Raw genomic sequence first — 22,576 nt, forward strand, 5'->3', positions numbered from 1 at the left:
ATTTCAGATTGAACTTGACCATAAAACCTGTCAAATTCCTCTTCTTCTGAGTCCGTAGTTGGAGCATAAACTTAGATAACAAGCCTAAGTAATATTATTTGGTCATTGACTGCATTTTACCAAGTACTGTCTTTATTATATCCTATCTAACAATGAAAGCAACAACATTCTTTCTTTGTTTTTCATGTCCTAATTAGTAAACAGTATGATCCTTTGACTGAAAGTGTCCAATTCCCATCTATTTTAATTTGTTGATGCCTGAGGTATCAGTGTGCAGTTGATTCACTTCTTTTCTCACTGTGTTGAGCTTGATGCTTCTTACATTCCATGTTCCCACTGTACTGATTTCTTGCAGCTTTGGATTTTCCTTTACTGCATGGCCATCTTTGGCAACTAGATGTTTCAAAGGCATTAATCTAACCACATCATAAACAATATCAGTACTCCAAAAGATCTTCAGCTCTTTCTCATTAGGATGTTGAGTGCTATCTTATCTGATGGGTTCATCAACTGGCACTAAAGTATCATTCCCTTTATCTTGTCTGTCTATGTAGTTTTCTTGGTAAACTTCAGGAAAGTGATATAAGTATTGCCTTCTCCAATGCAGGATGAAATGATGCCTTTGCTGTTGTCACTAAAGTGAGCGTGACCATCATGCCTTAGGTGACTCTGCTGGGAGTATATACTCTTGAGATATGCTTTGGCAATCTTGGCTCAAGGCTCCTAGGATCACCTCCTCCCCACTCTCCCATGATGAGACAGCATAGCAGGACTTGAGGCTGGTGTGGAGGGAGTTCCAGATTATCTGGTTTTAACAACCAAACAAGAAATATGGATTCATCTGAAAAGAATTTCAGTAAAGCAAGTAATCAATGGTGTAATATATTTTTTACATTTTTGTGTCTGTGGTCAAAATCCTGACAGTCAGCCGTATTCTGAAACAAAAGCTTCCACACAGTCTCTAAGGACAAACCAACATAAAGTGCATTAAAAGAATGAAGCCTTGATGTAACCATTGCATAAATGATTGAGAACAAATCTGTTTATTCTTGAAATTGCTGAATTAACATGTATGATAAGCTGACAGAAAACATTCTTGGCCTCTACTATTACCTTAGGCATTCAAGAACAAAAACAGATATACTGTAACTCCCTTAAACCTTTTATATAACATAACAAAGTAAGAAAAACATAATGGACCGTTACATGACATATTATGCAAATTAGTTTATTTAAAGCTAATACTTAATTTTATGTCATACATTTTCTTTGTATATCAGTTTAGATAAATATCTTACCAACTACTGCAGAATTTTTATTGGCTCTTTAGAATATTTTTACGGTTATCTTATTCATAGAGGGAAACATGCTATTGGGGGCTCATGAAACATTGGGAATTATCTCTGTCTTAAATTAAACTTTTGTAAATTAGAACATTTAAAACTTCCCTTCCCCTCTTTTTGTTCTTTCCTAGTTGACAGGTTGTAAACAAATTTACTTGAAACATGACACAAGTGTTCATACTCATACCTTGGAAACATTATGACACTATGTTAGTCTACATATTTCTCGATTGATCTATTCATTGGTGATTTGTCTGAGGATGATTATGAATACGTGAATATCTACATATTAACTTACAAGTCCAAATGTAATACAAAATTATCTTCCTTACAATGCAACTAAATCCCTGCCAGAAATTATCTTTGAAGTGGTATATTTGCTCCTTTTTACTAAAGCTAAAGATGGTCACTAAATACTAAAGCAAATAGGGAACAATTCCACCCTTCTAAAAATGGTTTTCTTCATTATTTTCTTCTAGGTTGAAGATATTTTGTATTGTGCTGGGCAGATTGCATTAGTGCCCTGCACTATGCAACTTACAAGTGGTGGCATAGAAACAGAAGCCCTGATGTCTTTAAACCATGTCGAAAGAGTCCTGAAAGCCATGAACATGAAGGCTGAACTCCATCATGTACTTATGGCAAATTGTTACGTAACTGACAGCAAGTACATTTCTGTCGCTGAAGCTGCATGGCAGAGGAAGTTAAAAGAACTGAGAAAGGTATATATAATATCACTGTTCTTTTTCCTGCTTTCAAAACAACAGTTTATAAAATGCGTTTTTCCATGACTCAAAATACAGTCCGAATTTTCTCAGTACACTTTGCTGAGATTCAAAAAGATCGATAGAATAAGGTTTGATTGAGCTATTAGGTTCGGGTTCCTACGTGACTATGCACAACTACTGAAACAGATGACGGCCTAACAGAATGTTACATTCATCAGCAAGTTTCCCTTAATTCCGTAAAGCAAAAGCTAAAGAAGTCTGAAAGAGCAACCAATTCCATGTGGACGTTTTTAAAGAGTATTTGGTGTCTGAATTAAATGCGCATATATGCTTTATCTTTTTAAATTTCAGGAGGGCAGGTTAACTTTTCTTTTCATTACATCAATTCTGCACTTTACAGAAATAAGCTGTGGGGTTCATCTTTTGTGGAGTGACATTCATTTGATTCTGAATCAATTACAAAGTAGCAAAGCTTACAACTATAATATTAAGAAAGGGCGAAGGAGCACTCTGTATGCCATCTTGAGCATCTGTACAAGAAAGGTGGGATATAGATCTAATAAATAAAATTAAGATGATAATTAGTGAGATTAAATATATTCATAACTTGTCGGGAGGAGCTATTCAATCAAAAAATTTTCATGAATCACTTGAGTAACTAGAGCTGTCCAAAATGTTTTGAAATTGAACCATTTTGAATTTGGAACACCTTTTCTCTCAGTCAGAAGTGCTCTTTCAAGTTCAAAATTCGCTGCTTGAGACACTTTCGAAATGATTAATGTGGCCTCCTTTAAATGCGGAAGAGCTGTTTCAAATAAAAAACAACAGAAATCAATAGTTTGGAGTGTATCGTTTTACCTAGCCCCATCATAATCAATCTTCCTCCTTCCCTTTTATAGTACCCTGTGCCCTTTCTAAAAATTTCTGTGGGGACTTGGGACACTGTGGAAAGTAAAACTCGCTAATTTGATAGTTACCCTGTGCCACTCATTTTTGAGTTAATAGACAAATTGGGCAATGTCAGGTATCTTTCAACACTTGTCAACCCCAAGATGTATATCAGACCAAGAACTCAACTCCACTTTAAGACTAAGGCTACTTTATTAAGATTCCCTATAGTAATTGAATCTTGGAAGTCTGATTATGCTCTACCTCCTCCCTTTCTTATACTCATGTGAATTAGGGGGGTGTCTGTCTAAGATGTTTTTGCATACCTTCTTTATTATTTAGGTTTAAGCAATGTTTCCATCCTCGTTGCTTTGGTAATGGATCTCCCCTCTCTCTGTCAAGGTCATCCTCTTTACTCTCTACAACATGTGATTTGACCAAAGGTTATTGACACATCCCATTAGAAAATGAATCCAAAGAATAAAACACATTTGCTACCCCTCAGAGTCTTTATCAGTCTACAAAAACGCATGGGGCATCAGCAACCTTCCAAAGGCTTATGAATAGAACACTTCCAGGGTGGGGTAGTTGGCGCAAAGTGTATTTAGATGACATAGTCATATCATGCAAAAGCTGGGAGGAACATTTACAACATTTAGAGAAAGTCATAACATGATTAAAAGAAGCAGGCCTGGCTACAATCCAGAAGAATACCAATTAGACTTTACAGAGGTTAGGTATTTAGGATACACAGTAGGAAATGGGAAGGTAAAGCCAAACACAGAAAATTTAGCAGCCCTAGAGAAAATTGATTGACCTGAAACCAAAAAGCAAGTCACATCATTTTTAGGTTTGGTGTGCTGTTATGGGTGGTTTATCCCCCGTTTCACCATCCAAGCTAAAGCTCTTACAGACCTTACATGGAAGACAGAACCCAATAAGGTGCATTGAACTCCTCTATGTGAACAGACATTTGAGGATCTGAAGAAAGCATTGTGCAGCAAGCCTGTCCTACACAGAGTTGACTTTGACTGACCATTCATGTTATACATACAATAGATGCATCCAATACAGACCTATGATAATCCTGTCCTGTACTTGGCCAAGAAACTGGCACTGCCACAGCAAACATACAGTGCTTTTGAAAAAGAGACCTTGGCACTATAATGAGCTATTGAAGAGTTAAAGTTTATCTATGGGAATGAAACTTCCAGGTCATTACTGACATCAGCCACTCACTTGGATCCACCAAATGAAGCATAATAACCCAATACGGTACCTTGTGTTACAACCATACAGGTTTATCATTCAACATCAAGCTGGAAAAAAATATCCTGGTGGATTCTTATCACTTTGGAGTGAGTACAGAATCTCAGGGCCCTTGTCAAACAACTAACAAGGACAAGAGGCTGGAGGGTACAGGGAGCCTCAATAAAAGGGGGATAGAGTGTGGTGTGGAAAGGAAAAACTTGAAACTGCTGATGTGACTTTTCCTTCCTTGTGGTTTTGTGTCTCCTGGGACTTTAAGAGAGTAGAGGACCACACCTATACTGCAGAGAGATAAAAGAGAAATGCTGGAGGCACAAGGTATCAGTGGAAGAAGGAAAAGGAGTTGAGTTGATGAAGGAGAAGCCAATATTGTAATGCTCAGAGCAAACAAAACTGAACCTAAACATTTTGGTGGAGTGAACAATGAGGCATTGAAGCTGCCATAGCTGGAGTGGGAAGTAACAACCTCAAGCCTTCCAAAGATGATCACATTTTTATCCAATTAATAAAAATAGTAGGGAAACTATAGTCAGAATATCTCTTAAACGGCCTTCTCTGCATCTAGCTAAACCAGTCTTTCTCAACCTTTTGATCCTGGAGGAACCCTTGAAATATTTTTCAGCCCTCGGGGAACCCCTGCACATTCAGGCTTGAATATAGGCCACAAGATACAAAATTATTATATTTGTTTCATGTGTAGGTTTGTATATATGCACTAACAGTGTTCTTAAAATAAAGAATGAAACCTCTTTAATATGAACTTGCCCGAATCTGAAATATTTTTTCAAATAAATCATGATCTCCCAGGGAACCCCTAGTGACCTTTCAGAGAACCCTAGGGTACCACGAAACCTGGTTGTGAAACCCTGAGCTAAAACATCCCTGCTAAATCCTGTTCATCTAATTGTATATATCAATATATCAAATAATCTAATATTGCATGATGATTGGAGCTGCTTGATAAACTCAAATTGCACAGGATGAACTTTTGAAGGTGACATATTTTGAAGTGTTTGTGCTGAAGTCAGTATCAAAAGTTTAATATTATTTAACAGTGAGATCAGAGAGGCTTCTGGGGGAGGTATGGCTAACTGAAGATGGCTCTGCAAAAGCGAAGCTGACGACCATGGCAAAGACCAAGGAACTGGGGAATAGACTGGTTCCTTGGAACCTCTCCAGATAAGGAGAGGATGGGAAATTACCCACATGTGCTCTGGATGGCTGCTTCTTGCGAGGAGACTGCAGGACAGTGGTTTTCCCTGCATTTGAGCACCAGGAGATGACAGGATCAGCCATCTTGTTCACAACTGTGGCAGAAACTTTTAAAGGACACTAAGTTTGCAAACCTCATTTCTAATCACTTTCAGAAATTGCTTATTAACTATTCTAAAGCTATTAGAGACTTTAATGGATGAGTTTATCTTCAACTCTGAGAACAAGAAAAAATAATTAGAAGCTTGAGAACTTAAAGAATTTGAAATAAGCAAAGAGCTAAATAATTTTGGTCTAAGAAAGTTATAAGAGTAAGGTTCCAGATAAATTTGGAATATTGACTTTTACTATAAGATTTTGGAATTAACTATAAAAAATAACTTCTCCTGGGAAACAGACTTATTTTGGTTATCCTGGCAATTGCTAGTCATAACAATAAGTAATGATTTTAGAAACTGGACACTGGAGGGAACTAAAGATTTTAAGAAGGAAAAACAATACAAGCCTGATGTCAGTTAATACTGGGATTTACAGAACAATACAAAACATTATAGAATTGGTAATATTAAAGGAGATCTTTGAAGAATGGAGCCAGAAGTTAGCAACTACAATATCAACACTGTCAATAATGATATCTGTTTCTGTGGATAGACTATGTCTAAAAGATGTTAATGAAGGAGTGACAGATATGGAACAGATTTTTATCTGATAATATAAAGTACAGAATGTGGAACTACAAATGACAGGCCAAGATAATGATTTGGAAAAGGATGCTTTACTGAATATACAAAAGAATCTGGCTGAAGTTTTAAAAACTAAAAGAGAAATACAAATGATAAATCAAGAGAATGATCTGGAAAGGGTTTTCTAATTGGATCTACAAAAGAAGCTTGTTAAAGCCTTGAAGAAATTTGTGCGATGGGTTAAAGAAGAACTGAAGAGAAATCAAATCCTAGGACAATATTTGAATGAAAGGTTGAGACTGTTAGAAGTAAGAGGAAGGAATATAAAGTTGGTTTATTCGATCAAGGTTAAAACAAGTTATGTTGCTATTTCTGGCAACCCTTTTTGGACTTTTTGCTGACACCATGATTGAAAAGTTGATGTTTTATGGATCTGCTTATAGATAAGGGACGGGATATGGGATGAAGAGATACCTGTAACCTTATAAGGGGTGGAGAGTTGCTAAATTTGTGATGAAGGTTGGGAATCACGTCTTTATGTATTTTTTCTTTTTCTTTATTATATTCTCTCTTTTTCTTCTCTCTTTTTCTTTTTCCTGCACTTTTTATTCTTTCTTTCCATTCTCTTTCTCTAAGTTTAGTTTGTATTAGTTTTTACTGTTGTAATTAAAATTCTTATAAAATTATATTTAAAAAAACAAAAAAAAAACAATGAGCTCAGACAATACCTTTGACATTCCATAGGAGCAAAAATTATTTATGTATTTAATTTATTTTATGAATTTATTCACCGCCCATGTCTCCCCTACGGAGGGACTCTGGGCGGCTTACAATAAAACAGGAAATTACAGGAAAATAAGTACAACTTAATGAAGGAAAAGCTTTACTGAAAAAGCCATCGTTATACACCTTTAACAGCATAGAAGCAAGAAAAAAATGCAGTCACGTAATGGGATTATATAAATTTTCCACTTTGTAGATATTTTTTAAATTTCCCTTCCAGTGAATGGAGATGAAATCCATCATTGTCACATCTATATTGCAGTGAAAGGAATGGTGACTGAGACCAATTATGGTATGCTTTTTTTTGCTAGGCACAGAGTAGAATGCAACAACTCTGTGATGCATTTCAAAGTTAGCTAGTCTTCTGGCACATTAGATCAGGTGTGGGCCAATAATAGTACAGCAATGCAGTTAAGGATGAGAGGGATGGAAAGAAGCAGAAAAATAGGATTTCACCTTCAGGAGAAATGACCTTTTCCGGTTATCATGTCCACCTTTGCAGAAACAACGAAAGCCCTATTTTGATGGTTAAAGCATTAGACTACATTGTTTTCTATAGCAGCCCATCACTGTGACTCAGGTTAAAATAGAGAGGTTAGAGCTATGTTATTGCCCCTGCTAAACAGCAGCTGACAGTAAAATCCCACGTGGAATGTCAGGAGAAAAACATCTGAGAGTGCAGAGACAGAGAAAAGCACCAGAGCCGAAGCCAGCCAATTCTGAGAAAACCGGGAATAGCTGACAGAGGGAGAGTCTACTTCAGTGTGTGAAGAAAGTTGGATCTGTGGATCTTTAAAGACACAATTGGATCTGTGTCTTTAAAGAAAAATCCAGATTAAGAGAGGTCCCAGTTCAATTTAAGTAGTGTAGATTGGTGCTGAAGATTGAATATAAAACACTGGTGGTTTGGCTTAACAAAAATGTTTAACAGAGAGTGAGAATAAGGAATGGCTGATATTATTTTAAAAACCACATACATGCTTTACTGAATAAACAAAAGTAGGATTCTCACAAGACTCCACAGCTTTTACGCAGTGGCAACTGCAGCAAACTCACTCAACGTCTGTCATAAGGGCATAAATTGCAGCATTTGCATGATGATATCACCCCGCGTATTTTGTCATTTGCCCCTCTTTGCCATCTCCCCTGGACCGCCATGCCTTTGCTGGTAATGGGATCTGTTTTGTTACAGTTTTGTGCTCAGAAATTCTTACTGCTCTGGCGTAGTATCCAAACATCTCTCAAAGAGATGGTTTCCACACCAAACCCCTGCCTCTTCATTTCTGTCAGTATTTCCTATATTATAATTACTCTTTCTCGATAGGTTGAGGGAAGGAACTGATGTAGTCCATCACAGGAACATCTATACAGAAGTAAATTATTTGTTCCATGTTACTTGAAATTTCCCACTCTTTTATCCTGTAATTGTATTCTCTCTTACTACTGTAAATCAGTAATTGGGAAAAAAAAACTAGGAAGATTCAATACATGTGTATGTTCAATACTTTCGTAAAGGAGTATGGTTGCTGTTGCTTGATAAGAAACTGCACAAAAAGAACAAAAAGTGAGATGCTTTTCAGTAATATTGTGTGTAATACTCCAATTTTCCTATGTAATAGCTGTATCTATTAAAAAGAGAGTTTAAGCATATGTGTGGAATTTAGAAAACTCATTTTTTAAAAAAAAGTTTTAATAAGGAATTAAAACTTTGAGGTTTTAGATGAATGGTACCATACATTCACAAAAATAAACTCCAATTTGCTGATTTGTATGTAATGTATTTCACACATAGTCTTAGTATATATAGCCCCAATGAAAATTGAGATAGCTAACATTTAATTAAAAAACATGGGTGAATATGTATAGACTCATGTTCAGAAGAAAGATGATAGAAGGAAGAACAGGTTTTTAGCCTCACTAAGTATGCCTAAACTACTTCATTATACCCTTGTGGCTATAGTTTATAGCATAACAGACCAATCCCGCTGCCTAGGAACAGGACATCAAACTCTTATAAGCTTTTCACCTATGGAGTGATAAAAATGGAAGGGACCTCAGAAGGTTATTTAATGCAGCCTCTGACAAAATTCGAAGTCTACTCTACCAACTTCTGTCTGCTGTTCACTAATTTTTAGTCAAGGAAAGTCCATCACTCTCCAAGACTGTCTGTTTCACCCCTTGTACACTTACCAAATTCTTCCTAGTGTTTAACTAAAATTCCCTTTTTTCCTGTAATTCCTGCTTTCTGGAGCAACAGAAAGTCAATTAGCTCCATTTATGTGACAACCTTTGAAATACTTGAGAATGGCTATCATCCTGTATATCACCAAACTGCCCAGTACTGTATCTTTGTATATATTGTGTTCTTTCTATGGTTGTCAGCAATTTTTTGACAGATGCCCTGTGCCATGAACAACTATACAAATTGAGCAGATAAAAAATTCAGTGATAACGTTATTTCTTGAAACCTTGCCTTTTTCCCAGCTTGTTAGAGCCTTTGTTGCAAATGAAATCATGATGACACTATCCTTTTTAGCATAAGTGGTATGCTGTAAGACCGTCTACATTTCATAGTCTGATTACAGTTGTAGAACTACTGCAATATGGGTTGAAATAATCAAATTCTTTAATTTTTATAGACAGTTCATCTTACCTTGCTGTGGGTCAGTTTTGCTTTGCTTTTTAATTCTTTCATGCTTTTAGTGCCAATATAATCTAGCCGGATTTATGAATAATTTTTGCTAATTTATTCACTGAAATAATCAATAGGAAGAAAATAAACTGTGTGGACTATAATTCATATCTTTTGTATGGAACAGATGGCATTATTGATGGCTAGAAGTATTTCAAATATTTCTAGTACAATGAAGTAATAATAAGTGGTTGCAAGAGTTCCTTTTAAATTCATTAACAAGTCTTCAGTGGCTCTACACAGCTATATTGTGCAAAGGACAGCTCTTTGAAAATCTCCCTGCAGGATTTCCAGCATCACAACAGATTTGTGTCCAGCACCACTTAGCTCAAACTAATTGTCTACTCATCTGCCAATGAGTAGAAAGTGCCAGTGAAGTGAAATAGAGGTAAATTCACAATGTGATGTTGTCACATCATTGATACAAACAAAATAAAGGTGATAAAGACAATGAAAAACAGGAGTGTTTATTTAGTATCACACAGTTTAAGGCTAAGCATTCTTTATACATGCTGTACTATGTCAAGAATGCTTTTTTTTAGTAAGAATTTTATTAAGTTTCAAGCAAAGATAAAAGCTACAAAAAAGTACCAAAAAAAAGAGAAAACTAAAAAAGTGTAGAAACACAAGAGAAAATTTTTCAAAATTACAAAAGGAGGACTTCAGACTTTTAACAGCAAGGATATACAAAAATTTTCCATAATCAATCCCTTACTCTATATTAAACCAAAATCACATTATTTCTATAAATCATTCCATTGGCACATTATAAAAATCACTAAATACAGCTACTCCCTCCCCTTATATTAAAAGAGAAAAAAATTATGTAAACCTCCTAATCAATTCCCCCCCCCAAGATAACATTTATTTATTTCCTTCCTAGTACTATTTTATACATTTCTGTCTACTATAATAAAGATCAAACTAAAAAACATAAATTGTGTGCCATTGTACTTGATAATACAACAATTTTAATAATCTTAATCATATTAAACCCCAAACCACCCAGATAGGCATTTATTATTTGTTTTTATTATACTTTAATCTTAATCCAAATAGTTAAAAATAAACAAAGTCAGCCAAACCCTAAAAGCAATCCAGATAACAGCTCTTTTCTTAAAAAAATCAAACAGCCCAACTGCCCCCCTCAAAAACTCCGACTTCTCTTCAGGAGACCTCCCATACATAATAACCCCTTCTTTTCCATGGCGTTCCACCAGAAGATCAATTTCACTTATGGCTTGCAACTTGATCTCTCCCTTAAATTTCTCCAACTTGATTATCCAGTCTTCATCCAGCATTTCAACAGAAGTCCTGATCTCACTCTTAGCAGAAACATTTCTGTCGCTGTTAAATTCCTCAGTTTCATCCACGACATCCCCAACCAGATGACACATTTTAGAGCTCATATTTTCCGCAATGTCCTGAATGCTTTGCATAAAAACTTGGTAGGAATCAGAAAGAATTTGTTTAAAATCTCAGTGGAAGTCAGAGAAAGTCTGTTTAAAATCCTCCATGTCTCAAACAGTAGATTATGGCACCCCCTAGGAGCTTAACTAGCAAAAGTTGAAGCTATGAAAGGATTCCACAGTGTGTTTATACAAGTGAAAGTGAGATAGCAGACAGTTCCCCAGGGAAAGAAGAAGCAGAAAACCGAAAGTTCAAAACAGCTGATTCAACATGTAGGAAAATGCTAATATCTTCAAATTTAGTACAAAAACAATAACTTCCAGTGGGGACATGGGGAACTGAACAGCTGTGCCCGCAGGCTCAGCAGGCAGAACTGACAACGCGGCAGTCTTTTCAGGCTCAGGGAGGTTTTTCCTGAAGCCCAGGAGTGTTTTTCCAGAAAAAGGAAAGCACCTGGAATCACCCCATCTGTCCTCCAGATGGCTACTTGCAGCCAGAATATTGCAAACAGTGTTGCATTCGACTGGTAAGAGCAGCCGGGAGGCTGGGACATCACCATTTCCAAGCTGTGCTGTAGCCTTAAAGGGACACTAAGACCGGCCACCCCATTTCTAAATCACCCAATTTATATTTATTTTATGTACACGTACCCTAAGAGAGGCTTTCTACAGCAAGGAGAAGCAGGTTCTCTTGGTGCATATCATTATTTTTGGGATCATTTTTTTTTTTAAATTAAGTTTTGGACTTTGTTTTCCCTCCACATATTAAGGAGGATTGAGAGTAACAATTGTCTCACTATGTCAGGAATGCTTGAAGGACCACAGGTTCCCCCTCTGTGTTCCAACACTAAGTTTGTGGTAGGTATCAGTTGGGAGTATGGGTGTGAAGAACAATGTATTCTACTTTACCAATCACCTTTCTATTAAACAGCCAGTTTCCAGTGTTCTTGTTCTGTCATATTGAATATGACCAGACACAAGAATATAGGGACTTGGATAAATTTTAGAGATGAAATCTATTTCCTTCACAACTGAAAACAATTTGGGTGAGAGGAATGAATAAAAGTGACTTGTCTTTCCCCAACAACTGTGTGTGTGAACCCAGTTTTCCTATCCTCCCTAACTCTAAAACAGTCTACAGGGGGAAAGAAAATAACATGTTTTATTTGCTATACATTGTTTCTCTGGATCCATTTCTGATGGCAGTTCCAGTGCTGGGGAGTTATTTTTTGTCAACATTTCAACACTCCCAAACAAGAATTGGGAGGGCGGGGGCAAAATGATAGAAGCGTCAAACAGCTATTTAGACCTCTTGCACCTTTTCATGGTAGGTAATGGTGGGGAAAGGATAAGAGAGAAAGAGGCCAGAAAAAGAAAGGCCAGGGAGGGAGGGGGGTGATGGGTGGAATGGTTAGGGAGAAGGCAAGAAGCATGACAAAACGGAAATAGGTTGGAACTATCTCTTTGTGTTATTGAGGAGCTCTGCCACAATAGCTTTCCCACTGTGTTTTGTGGATATGATACTTGTAGCTTTCTGCAAAAATGTACTTCTTCAGGAAAAAAAAGGTACATAGAAACAAAAAGACATTGATGCTGACTACGTTTGTTGTAAGTAAAGTTCATGATCCATACATCCTCGACTATACGCTTTTTGACCCCTTGTTAAGCATCCTGTGAGATAATCTACAAAGTTGGGAAAAATGTCCAAAACCTTTAAGTACCCTCAAAGTAGATTGGCAGATTGGGTGCCATCTGCAGTCTGTTTTTTTTTTTTTTAATGTCTATCCTTGTGTCCTTGAGGAGTCTGATACTTGTATTGCCTTAATTGACCAGCCCAAACTCCATCTGTAAGCCTTTATAGTGGCCTGCCTGATAATACTGGCAGCTCTAGTAGCAGTCTAGTTTATCTCAGAGTTCATGACAATATGTATATAAACACAATAGTGGATGTCATCTCACTAACAAGAAATTCTACATCTTCCAGTGGTAGTAACCAGTGTGATTGTTAATTTCTTTTGGCTTTAAGTTCAGTGGTTTATAACCTGGCCATCTGCCAGTTAACCAAGTCCTGTGCCCAACTAAACCTGGACATCTGCCAAGCCCCTGAACTCCACACCCAGATTTTCTTTAATAAGTTTTAATGTCAAGAATTAGGGGTTGGAGTACAGAATTTCAAGAACTGAGAGAGGAACCCTCCAGGTCTCCTTTATTAGTGACTTCATTAAGGCAGAGTCTTCTTGGGGTTTTGGACTCTTTTCCCAGATTATTTGCATGACAGACTAAGCGTTGTTTGCCTGTAACAGGATCTCCCATCTGCTGATCTTTGTATTTAGAGTTATTCCTCATTCTATCTCAGTCTCATGACAATCTTTTACAGCACATTTCAGATATGTGGCCCTCGGCCCCAGAATTTTGCAGTGAGAATTACCATTGCTGAGAATCCTGAGAGCTGAAGTCCATACATCTGGTTGGATGCCCAAACTGGAGAAGTCTGAAATAGCACATTGCTAAGTTTTGTAGGGACTCATGCCAAGCACATCCAAGACATAACAAACTTCCCATTCATACCTTCTTTCTTCTTGTTCCTTTGACTCTTCATGTTTAATATAGTCCTCAAGCTAGTCAGGGTCAAAGCAACAGTTCTAATTCAATGTCCTTTGTACCAAATTCAACTGAACTGTGTTCTATGCTGTGGATAGTACAGAGATTCTTAAATACTGTTTAGCCTATTACCGTTCCTCCAGCATCACCAATGTCAGCCTTGGTTTTCATGGAAATTATCACTGTACATGTGTGTGTGTGTGTATCTGTTGATTGGGGTTATTATCCCATTTTAAATTTTCTGACCTGAAGCACTAAGGGACAGGATAGCTATCTACAGGGTAGATTTCAAACTAGTAGAACTAACCAATAACAAGATCAAATCGATTACTAATAGAAAATCCATTTTGGAATTCTATAAAATTACAGCTAAAAGCAATATTTTTCTCAGATATGTCATATCAGCTGCATGGCATATTGAAAAGTCATGAAAGTGGATTGATTGTACCTTTTAAAGCAAGATTGCTTTTGAAAGAGAATATTCTGCATGTCCAAAACAGCATAGTAATTTGCCTTGCAAATTTCATTTCCCTAGGGTTAAGATTAAATAAGCATTATGCATTCTTGTGAGGTAATTATAATGTAAATATTTAACACAGGTCATGCCTAGATGGTTGAGCTCTATATGTTTTTATTATTTTTATTTTATTTTATTTCTTTTCTATCCCACCTTTATTATTTTTATAAATACCTCAAGGCGGCGAACATAACTTCCTCCTCCTATTTTCCCCACAACAACAACCCTGTGAGGTGAGTTGGGCTGAGAGAGAATGACTGGCCCAAGGTCACCCAGCCGGCTTTCGTGCCTAAGATGGGACTAGAACTCACAGCCCACAACGAAATATGAAATTCTGTTGTGCTTTTTTAAAACAAAAATTGTCTGGGAATAAACTATGCTATATGGCTTTAAGAAAACTGCACAGATGGGAACTCTGATTATTGGACATAGCATATGAGAGAAGAGTAAAATAATACAAAATATTATGCATGACTTTAACTGTAACTTTAATACAAAAATTTACAAATATGTGCATCAGTTTTGCCCAGCCTTATATCATCTGATATTTTGGACTACATCTCTTGGGGAAAAAAATGTTCTGGTTAGGGATGGTGAAACTTGTTGCCTCAGCCCATTGGATGGCATCAGCTGGGGAAGACTAATACATGTGAATATAAAAATAACATTAACAAGAAAGAGAGTGGCTGAAGGGAATATTTATCTTCCCCTTTTCCTGGGATTTTAAAGATATTTCAGCTTATGTATTACCACCCACTCCTATCTAGCTATGAATTGTTTTAATTCAAAATGGGCTCTATTTCCAGCTGTCACTCTTGAAGTTTTTCAGTTATTTTAAAATTTCATTGTCATTTTTTTTAAGTCTTATTTTCAGAATCTGACAGTTATAAAAAATGGCTTAAAATAAATGAGGATGATAAAAACTCATGAAAAACACACTGCTCTTAAGTGTTTGGCTTTTCTATTGCACAGATTTATCTAAAAATCTTATCACAGGAATGTACAGCCTGTAGCCCCAGGGTTGGACATAGCAGCTCCAGAATCCCTCCAAAATTATAATGGTGCATTGGTTATGGTGCTAGGCCAGAACCTGGAAGACCATGGCCTTTAGTCATCCTTTAGGAACAAAAGCCAGCTGGGTGACTCTGGGCCAGTCCCTCTCTCGGCCCAATCCATCTCACACAGTGCTTGTTGTGAGGAAAATAGGAGGAGGGATAATTAACTATGTCACCTCAAGGTGGTATATACTGTAAATCAAATAAATAATGATACAGAAGAGGTAATTATTGCATATAGTTCCATTTTTGCCCTGGCCATTTTCACTTCTTTGTCCTTCAGAATGACTCCTGATGTACTACTGAGAGCCCCTTTTGCTGAAGCAGGTTGTGCACTTACACAGTAAAATGTCTTGCGTATAAGGGATTTTAGTATCATGATTTTTCTAACCATTATAGGCCTGATTGTTATTTACCTCCAAGTCTGCATATAAACAAAGTATCACTGACTTTCCTGAAAGTACCAATTCAATCTTTTCCCTTAGAAAGGAGCAGGCATACAAACAGTACTCTTATTTTGAGTAGATCCATTTAAATTCATCCCATTTTAAGTTGGAAAGGCTTCTTAGAACATACAACATCATTGGGATCAAACCATGTTTATAGGCCACACTGCACCCTTAGCAGTCCTCATAATTCCCTATACTTGTCTCTTTTGATTAGGAAACCACCATCTTGTCTTCCCTTGCAAACTGCTATTAAAAAGCCTCAAGCCCAAGATCTGCCATTTTATAAGAATAGTTTTGGGAGCTTTGCTTTGCTTTAATTTAATTTTATATTTCAACCTTTAGAGCTCCATGAGCATCCTGATGCATCCTTCTTTTTTCCATAGCTCTGTTTTGGCTCTACTTCTACAAAAGTGAATGCACTTTTAAACTATTGCACAGCCTTCAAAGAATTCAAAGAAGGAAATAGTTGCACTGCAGCTACTAAATCAATAAGTAGAAACAATGCATTTGCTTAGTATTTGCCATGGGGAGATAGGATATTCCTGTGCAGCACATCTGAAATTCCCATCCATTTATGCTGTGCATTTTTCCCAAGAAAAATTCCCCAACTGATCCCAACTATTATGTAGAGAAACTATGTGGAGAAGCAAAAGGGAAAAGTTCCCTCAAAAATATATGTTCAAATACATTTGAGGAAAGGGAAAATTTATGCCTACAATACAGTTTTATTAATTAAACATATTTTTATGTATAATAGTGGCCATTACTTCTAGATGACATGCATTCTGATCCTAAAGCATTTCTACTTAAAATTTTGGCACACTGACTTTTGTAGAATTTACTTCTAAGTAATTGAACTTAAATCAGAGAAGCCAAGTAGTACTTTATTTAATCCTTTATATGTTTTCTTTTTTCTTTTTGGTTTGAATGCATTTCTTATACTTTTATTTTGCCTTCATTCAGATGTGGATGCAAAAAGTGACTTGAATATGAACTAGTCCTATTTTAATGCTGCTTTCAACTTTCACACAGCACAGTATGTGCCAGCTACTGACCCAGCAACATGCCTACCAGCTCAGCAGTGAATAATCACTTTACTTTGTGTTTTTCTTCTTCATCTATGAAGCAGAATAAATGCTTTTGGCTAGTATAAGGCATCTTTATAGCATTCTGTTGGATCTCTGTGATTTTTTAAAAATCTCATGTGCATGGATTTATCCGTAAACCTGGCTTATAGTATATCTCCTTAAAAGTAGGTCTGCTTTAGTTCATTGCGGCTAACTCACTGATAAATAGATTTAGGATTATCTATTTATGGATTTTATAGACTCCAATATACCATGATGTTCAGACAGCTTAATTATGGTATAAGTGAGCCTTTGTTGTCTATTTAATAAGAATTTATACTGAAGTGTACAGAGCTTAGCATTGTAGTAGTTAGTCATCAGGTCATGGAAATTTCTATTTATACTAAGACTGAACAATTAAAATGTTGGCTTGCAATAGAAGCCAACATTTAACTGTTGGAGATTGACATGGGAAACTGTTGACCCTATTAGCTCTTCCAGCAGCCTTTGACACTGTGTGGTGTTGATCACAGCCACTGGACCAGCCAGGCATTCTTGGCTATCCTGGTAAGTCTCCCATTCTTTCCAGCTAGGAAACTGGTGACGATGAGAAGCTGATGTAATCTCCCAAGGCTCTTCCCTCTATGGGGTTCAAGAAACTGCTTTATGCCAGAATAAACTGTTTTTCCATTGAACCTCATATTGTCTACTCTTAATTATTCATGCTCTTTCAGGCAGAGGGTTTTTCCTATCATCATCATCTACTGAAATTGTAGAAGGAGAAGCAAATCACTGTTTCTGTTGCCTGTAGACTTCAAATTTATTCAAACTTAATTGTCTTTCTGTCTTTATTTTGTTAAAAGCATGAGCACTTGTATTTTTGTGTATATGTGATTTTGTCTAACATACACATTTTCCCCCAAATACCTATTTTTGCAAATACATGTTGAGATGAGAGAACATTTGGATAAGTGATCAATCTTAACAAACACCTCTAATACTCTGATAACATATTAATACACAAATCACAAATGAGGATGGTTCAGTTAAACATGTGGAGTAAACAAATTTCCCCACTCCTTAAAGATGACAGGATTGAGTCTAAAGCATGTAACTCTATGGGACCTACCACTATAGTCTCTCTTCTAACTGTAGATTTTATATTACTTCCTCTTCTTCCAAGTGAGTCAATTCATGCTCAGTACAATAGACAAGTTTGTGATAGTTATCACATCTGGTAATCTGAGGAAGGGCAACAGTAATTGGCAATGTGATTCAACATCTGGGAAAATTGGGATTTGAAACTGTTAACGTATCGTTGCGTTCTTAACTTGAATTTTAGCATGCCTTCCCTTAATTTAATGTATTGGATTTTGAGGCTGCCCAACTCCAAAAAGACTCTGGGCAGCTTGCAATATTTAAAAATACAGAAGAAGCATGACCACCCTGACAAAACCACCCCTAATAACATTTTTTTAATGTTGTGGACAGGGGTTCCACAAACACTATCCCCAGGCCTGCAAGTGAGAGCCCTGTGTATCTCTGGAGAGATGTTGTTCCAGAGGGCAGGGGCCATGACAGAGAAGGCATGCTTCCTCAGTCCCACAAGATGATGACATTTAATGGAAGAGACCTGGAGTGCATCCTCTCTCTCTGAGCATATCAGATTGGCAAAAACAACTGGAAACATGGCCCCTCAAATAACCAAGCCCTATGCCATGAAGGCTTTATGGATAACAACCAGTACCTGGAAGCCAACTGTTAACCAGTGCTACTCATGCAGCAGCAGTGGGACATGGACATAACAAGAAGCACCTGTTAACTGCCCTCACTGCTGCTTTTTGGAGCAGCTGTATTTTTCAGGTAGTCTTCAAGGGCAGCCTCATATAGAGTGCATTGCAATAGTCCAATCATGAGATGACTAGGACAAAAGTTGTCTGGAGGCCTTCTGGTCAAGGAAAGGGTGCAATTGGAGAACCTGTGCAAAGGCCTTCCTGGCCACACCTGCCACTTGCTACCTGCTCTAATCATTGTTAACTACATGATCTCTTGTAAGTTTCTCTTAGGTTTTAATTATACTAGTTCTTAAACATAGTTTTACTTTCTCCTTTGGATACATGTGGTTGTTGTTAGGTGCCATCGAGTTGTTTATGACTCATGGTGACCCTACGTATAACAGAACGAAATGCTGCTCAGTCTTGCACCATATGCCTGACTGTTCCAAAGTTTGCATCCATTGTTGCTGTAATTGTATCAATCCATCACACTGAAGGTCTTCCTCTTTTCTGCTGGCCCTCGACTTTACCAAACATGATGTCCTTTTCAAGTGATCGGTCTTTCCTGACAATGTGCCTGAAGTATGAGAGTCTAAGCCTAGTTATCTTCACCTCTAGGGAACACTCTGATTGTATTTCTTCTAAAACTGATTTGTTTGTTCCTCTGGCAGTCCATTATATTTTCAATAATCTTCGCCAACACCACAACTCAAATGCATCAATTCTTCTATCTTCCTTTTTTAATGTCCAACTTTCACAGGCATATGTGGCAATTGAGAAGACCATGGCGTGAGTCAGATGAACCTTTGTTTTTAAACTAACATCTTTACTTCTGAAAACTTTAGATAGGTCTTTGATGGCAGATTTTCCCAGTGCAATACATCGTTTGATTTCTTGATTGCTACTTCCCTTGGCATTGATTGTTGATCTGAGTAGAATGAAATCATTGACAACTTCAATTTCTTCTCCATTTATTGTGACAGAGTTTATTGGTCCATCTGTGAGAATCGTCTTCTTCACATTCAGGTGTAGTCCATACTGCTGACTACAATCTTTGATCTTCATCAGCAGGTACTTCAGGTCTTCTTCATTTCCAGCAAGCAAAGTTTTATCATTTGCATATCGCAGGTTGTTAATGAGTCTTCCACCAATTCTGATACTCCGTTCTTCGTACATTCCTGCTTCTTGAATTAATTTGTTCAGTGTACATATTGAATAAGTAGGGTGAAAGTATACAACCTTGCTGCACACCTTTTCCCATTTTGAACCACTTGGTGTCACCATTTTCTGTTCTAACAACTGCCTCTTGATCCGTGTACAGGTTCCACATGAATACAATTAAGTGCTCTGGAATTCCCATTCTTTGTAATATTAGCCATAACTTGTTATGGTCCACACAGTCAAACGCCTTTGTGTAATCAATGAAACAGAGGTAAACATCTTTCTGGTATTCTTTACATTCAGCCAAGATCCATCTGACATCAGCAATGATATCTCTCGTATCGTGTCCTCTTCTAAATCTAGCCTGGACTTCTAGTAGTTCTCTATCGATGTAAGGCTGCAAACGTTGTTGAATTATTTTCAGCAAAATTTTGCCGGCATGTGAAATTAGTGAAATTGTTCAATAATTTCCACATTCTGTTTGATCTCCTTTCTTGGGAATGGGTATGAATACAGATCTCTTCCAGTCAGTTGGTCAGGTCGTTGTCTTCCAAACTTCTTGACATAGAAGAGTAAGTGCTTCTACTGCTGCATCTGATTGTTGAAATATCTCAACTGGTAATCCATCAATTCCTGGAACCTTTTTCGCCAATGCCTTCAGTGCAGCTTGAATTCTTCCTTCAGTACCAATGGTTCTTGATCATATTCTACCTCCTGAAATTGCTGAACATCGAGTAATTCTTTTTTATGCAGTGATTCTGTATATTCTTTCCATCTTCTCTTAATACTACCTGCGTAATTTAATATATTGCCCATAGAATCTTTAAGGATAGCAACTTGGAGCCTGAATTTTCTCTTTAGCTCTTTCAGCTTGAGAAATACTGATTGTGTTCTTCCTCTTTGATTTTCTAGTTCTAGGTCTTTGCCGATACCCTTTAATACATTGTTGTTGTTTATTCATTTAGTCGCTTCAGACTCTTCGTGACTTCATGGACCAGCCCACGCCAGAGCTTCCTGTCGGTCGTCAATACCCCCAGCTCCCCCAGGGACGAGTCCGTTTAATACATACTGGCTTTGAAAAACTATTGAAGATTGGGAAGTGTGATCCCCCCACATACACACACAAATATCTTTAGATTAATGTGTTCCACGTGTTCAAGAGATAGTTTATAATATAATACGAAGTATTATAATACATTATAATACGAAGTATACATTAATGCCACTTTGAGGATTGTTTTGTCACAACATAAACATATCTTAAAGGGAGGGGGACTTAAATTTTGTGGTCTATTTTATTCTGGAGTAGCATTCTAATTAGCACATGTTAATTACATTTTTGGTTTCCATTAGAAGCCTAAAATTGCAGTATAAAAATTATTAAAGGAATCCAGCTCTCGGCTTTTTAGGTGAACTCAAAGGTGAAGGAAGCTTTCAAAGATACTCTTAACAAATTTCTGCTCAGAATCTCAGTATAAATCACAAAATTTACTTACAAAATATTAGATTCTACAACTTCTTTATTATTTGGGGATGCCTTCACAGCTGCATTTTATCATTTAGATTTTTTTTTCTACTCTTAAATCCTCTTAACTCTGCTTAGCTACCTTTCCTTCCAAAGGGGCTTATTTTTGGCATCACATAGAATAAAAATTTTAGAGATCATATTCTGTGTGACAGATTTGATTTGCATCTATTTTATATTACTATCAGTTTAAGACTTTGTTCTTTAAACAGTTATCTTTACTTTCACATTGTAACAGATATATTGAATTATGTATGTCTGAAAGGTACTTTAAGGAATCTTAACTTTAATCATTATTCTTCCCTTGTCAGAGGAACCTATTGTTTGGCAAGAAAAATAACCTTTCAATATTGAATTATTTTCTAATCAATTTCATATTTTCGTATCTTGTTTTTAGCTGGCATATAATGCTTGCCTTTACATTTACCTCTGCTGGATATATTTTAAACAGTATTATTACAAAGAAAGAAGTAAGAACTCCAAGAGAATTCTCAGTATAATAATGCAGTGCAGAAGGTACAATTGCTGTAACAGCAGCTTGCCTTATATTCAAAATCTAACTCACAGTTTGACAGAAAGTTCCTGCTGGGAAGAAATGTGGGGGAGCTGGCAAGAGTTTTACCACATCTGCTCCCTGCTGCTAATAAACTATAACCTGCTTTATTTTTATTATGCTTACTCTTCAGGTTGTTTGGCTTTCAAAATGATTTCTCTAGCTTTTAGTATATGTAAAATGTATTATGACATGGTTGTTTAAATATGAAGGACTTTCAGCAACTGAGATTGTAGCCCTTGATCGGTAAGATGGCATCTTATGCTTGTGTTCATGCACTAGAGGTTCAAAGAGGTTGGGAATAATCAGGGGTGTTGGGGGAGAGGGGGAAAAGAAAATCAATCTGACAGCCACAGTATTAAATCTCTGTCCCTTTTTACATATGTTGTGCATGCAACACATGTAAAAAAGTGGCTGGGATTTGATTGTACCACCATGTTGACTTTTTCAAACTCCCTCCCCTAATACATTACAATGCAGTTATTCCTCTACATGTTAGTGCTTTGAAGGTAGAAACATGTCCTACTTCAATTAGTGAAGGTTTAGTGACTATATAATATAGATACGTTCATTGGCTGAAACCCAGATAGGACATATTTTATGAAGCCAATCCACAGGGGGGAAGATCTATATTCTGTTCTAGTTTTGACTATTAAACCGGATTGTCCAAAGTCACTGTGCGTTCTTTAAAGTATCCCTTGAAATATGAAATACCTCTTGAATATCATGTACCAGATTGTTGCATATGAATAAACTAAAGTAAACTGAAATTCAGTTGCTGCTCTGTTCATTCATTCATTCATAGCATTTCTATGGCTATTCAATTCATAGTGACTCTGGGTGGCAATGAAAGTCAACAACAAATA

At 36.8% G+C, this 22,576-nt stretch overlaps 1 protein-coding gene across 1 annotated transcript in view; it reads left to right on the top strand.

Annotated features, from left to right (window-relative positions):
- Window positions 1-22,576, top strand: part of DPH6 (diphthamine biosynthesis 6) — a 232,972-nt gene that overhangs the window by 143,466 nt on the left and 66,930 nt on the right. Inside the window, exon 13 of the mRNA XM_063290002.1 lies at window positions 1,823-2,065. Coding sequence (XP_063146072.1) covers window positions 1,823-2,065 — 243 coding nt within the window. The remainder of the gene's footprint in view (window positions 1-1,822; window positions 2,066-22,576) is intronic.

The sequence above is a fragment of the Candoia aspera genome, chromosome 1 (assembly GCF_035149785.1).
Source record: "Candoia aspera isolate rCanAsp1 chromosome 1, rCanAsp1.hap2, whole genome shotgun sequence".
Lineage (NCBI taxonomy): Eukaryota > Metazoa > Chordata > Lepidosauria > Squamata > Boidae > Candoia > Candoia aspera.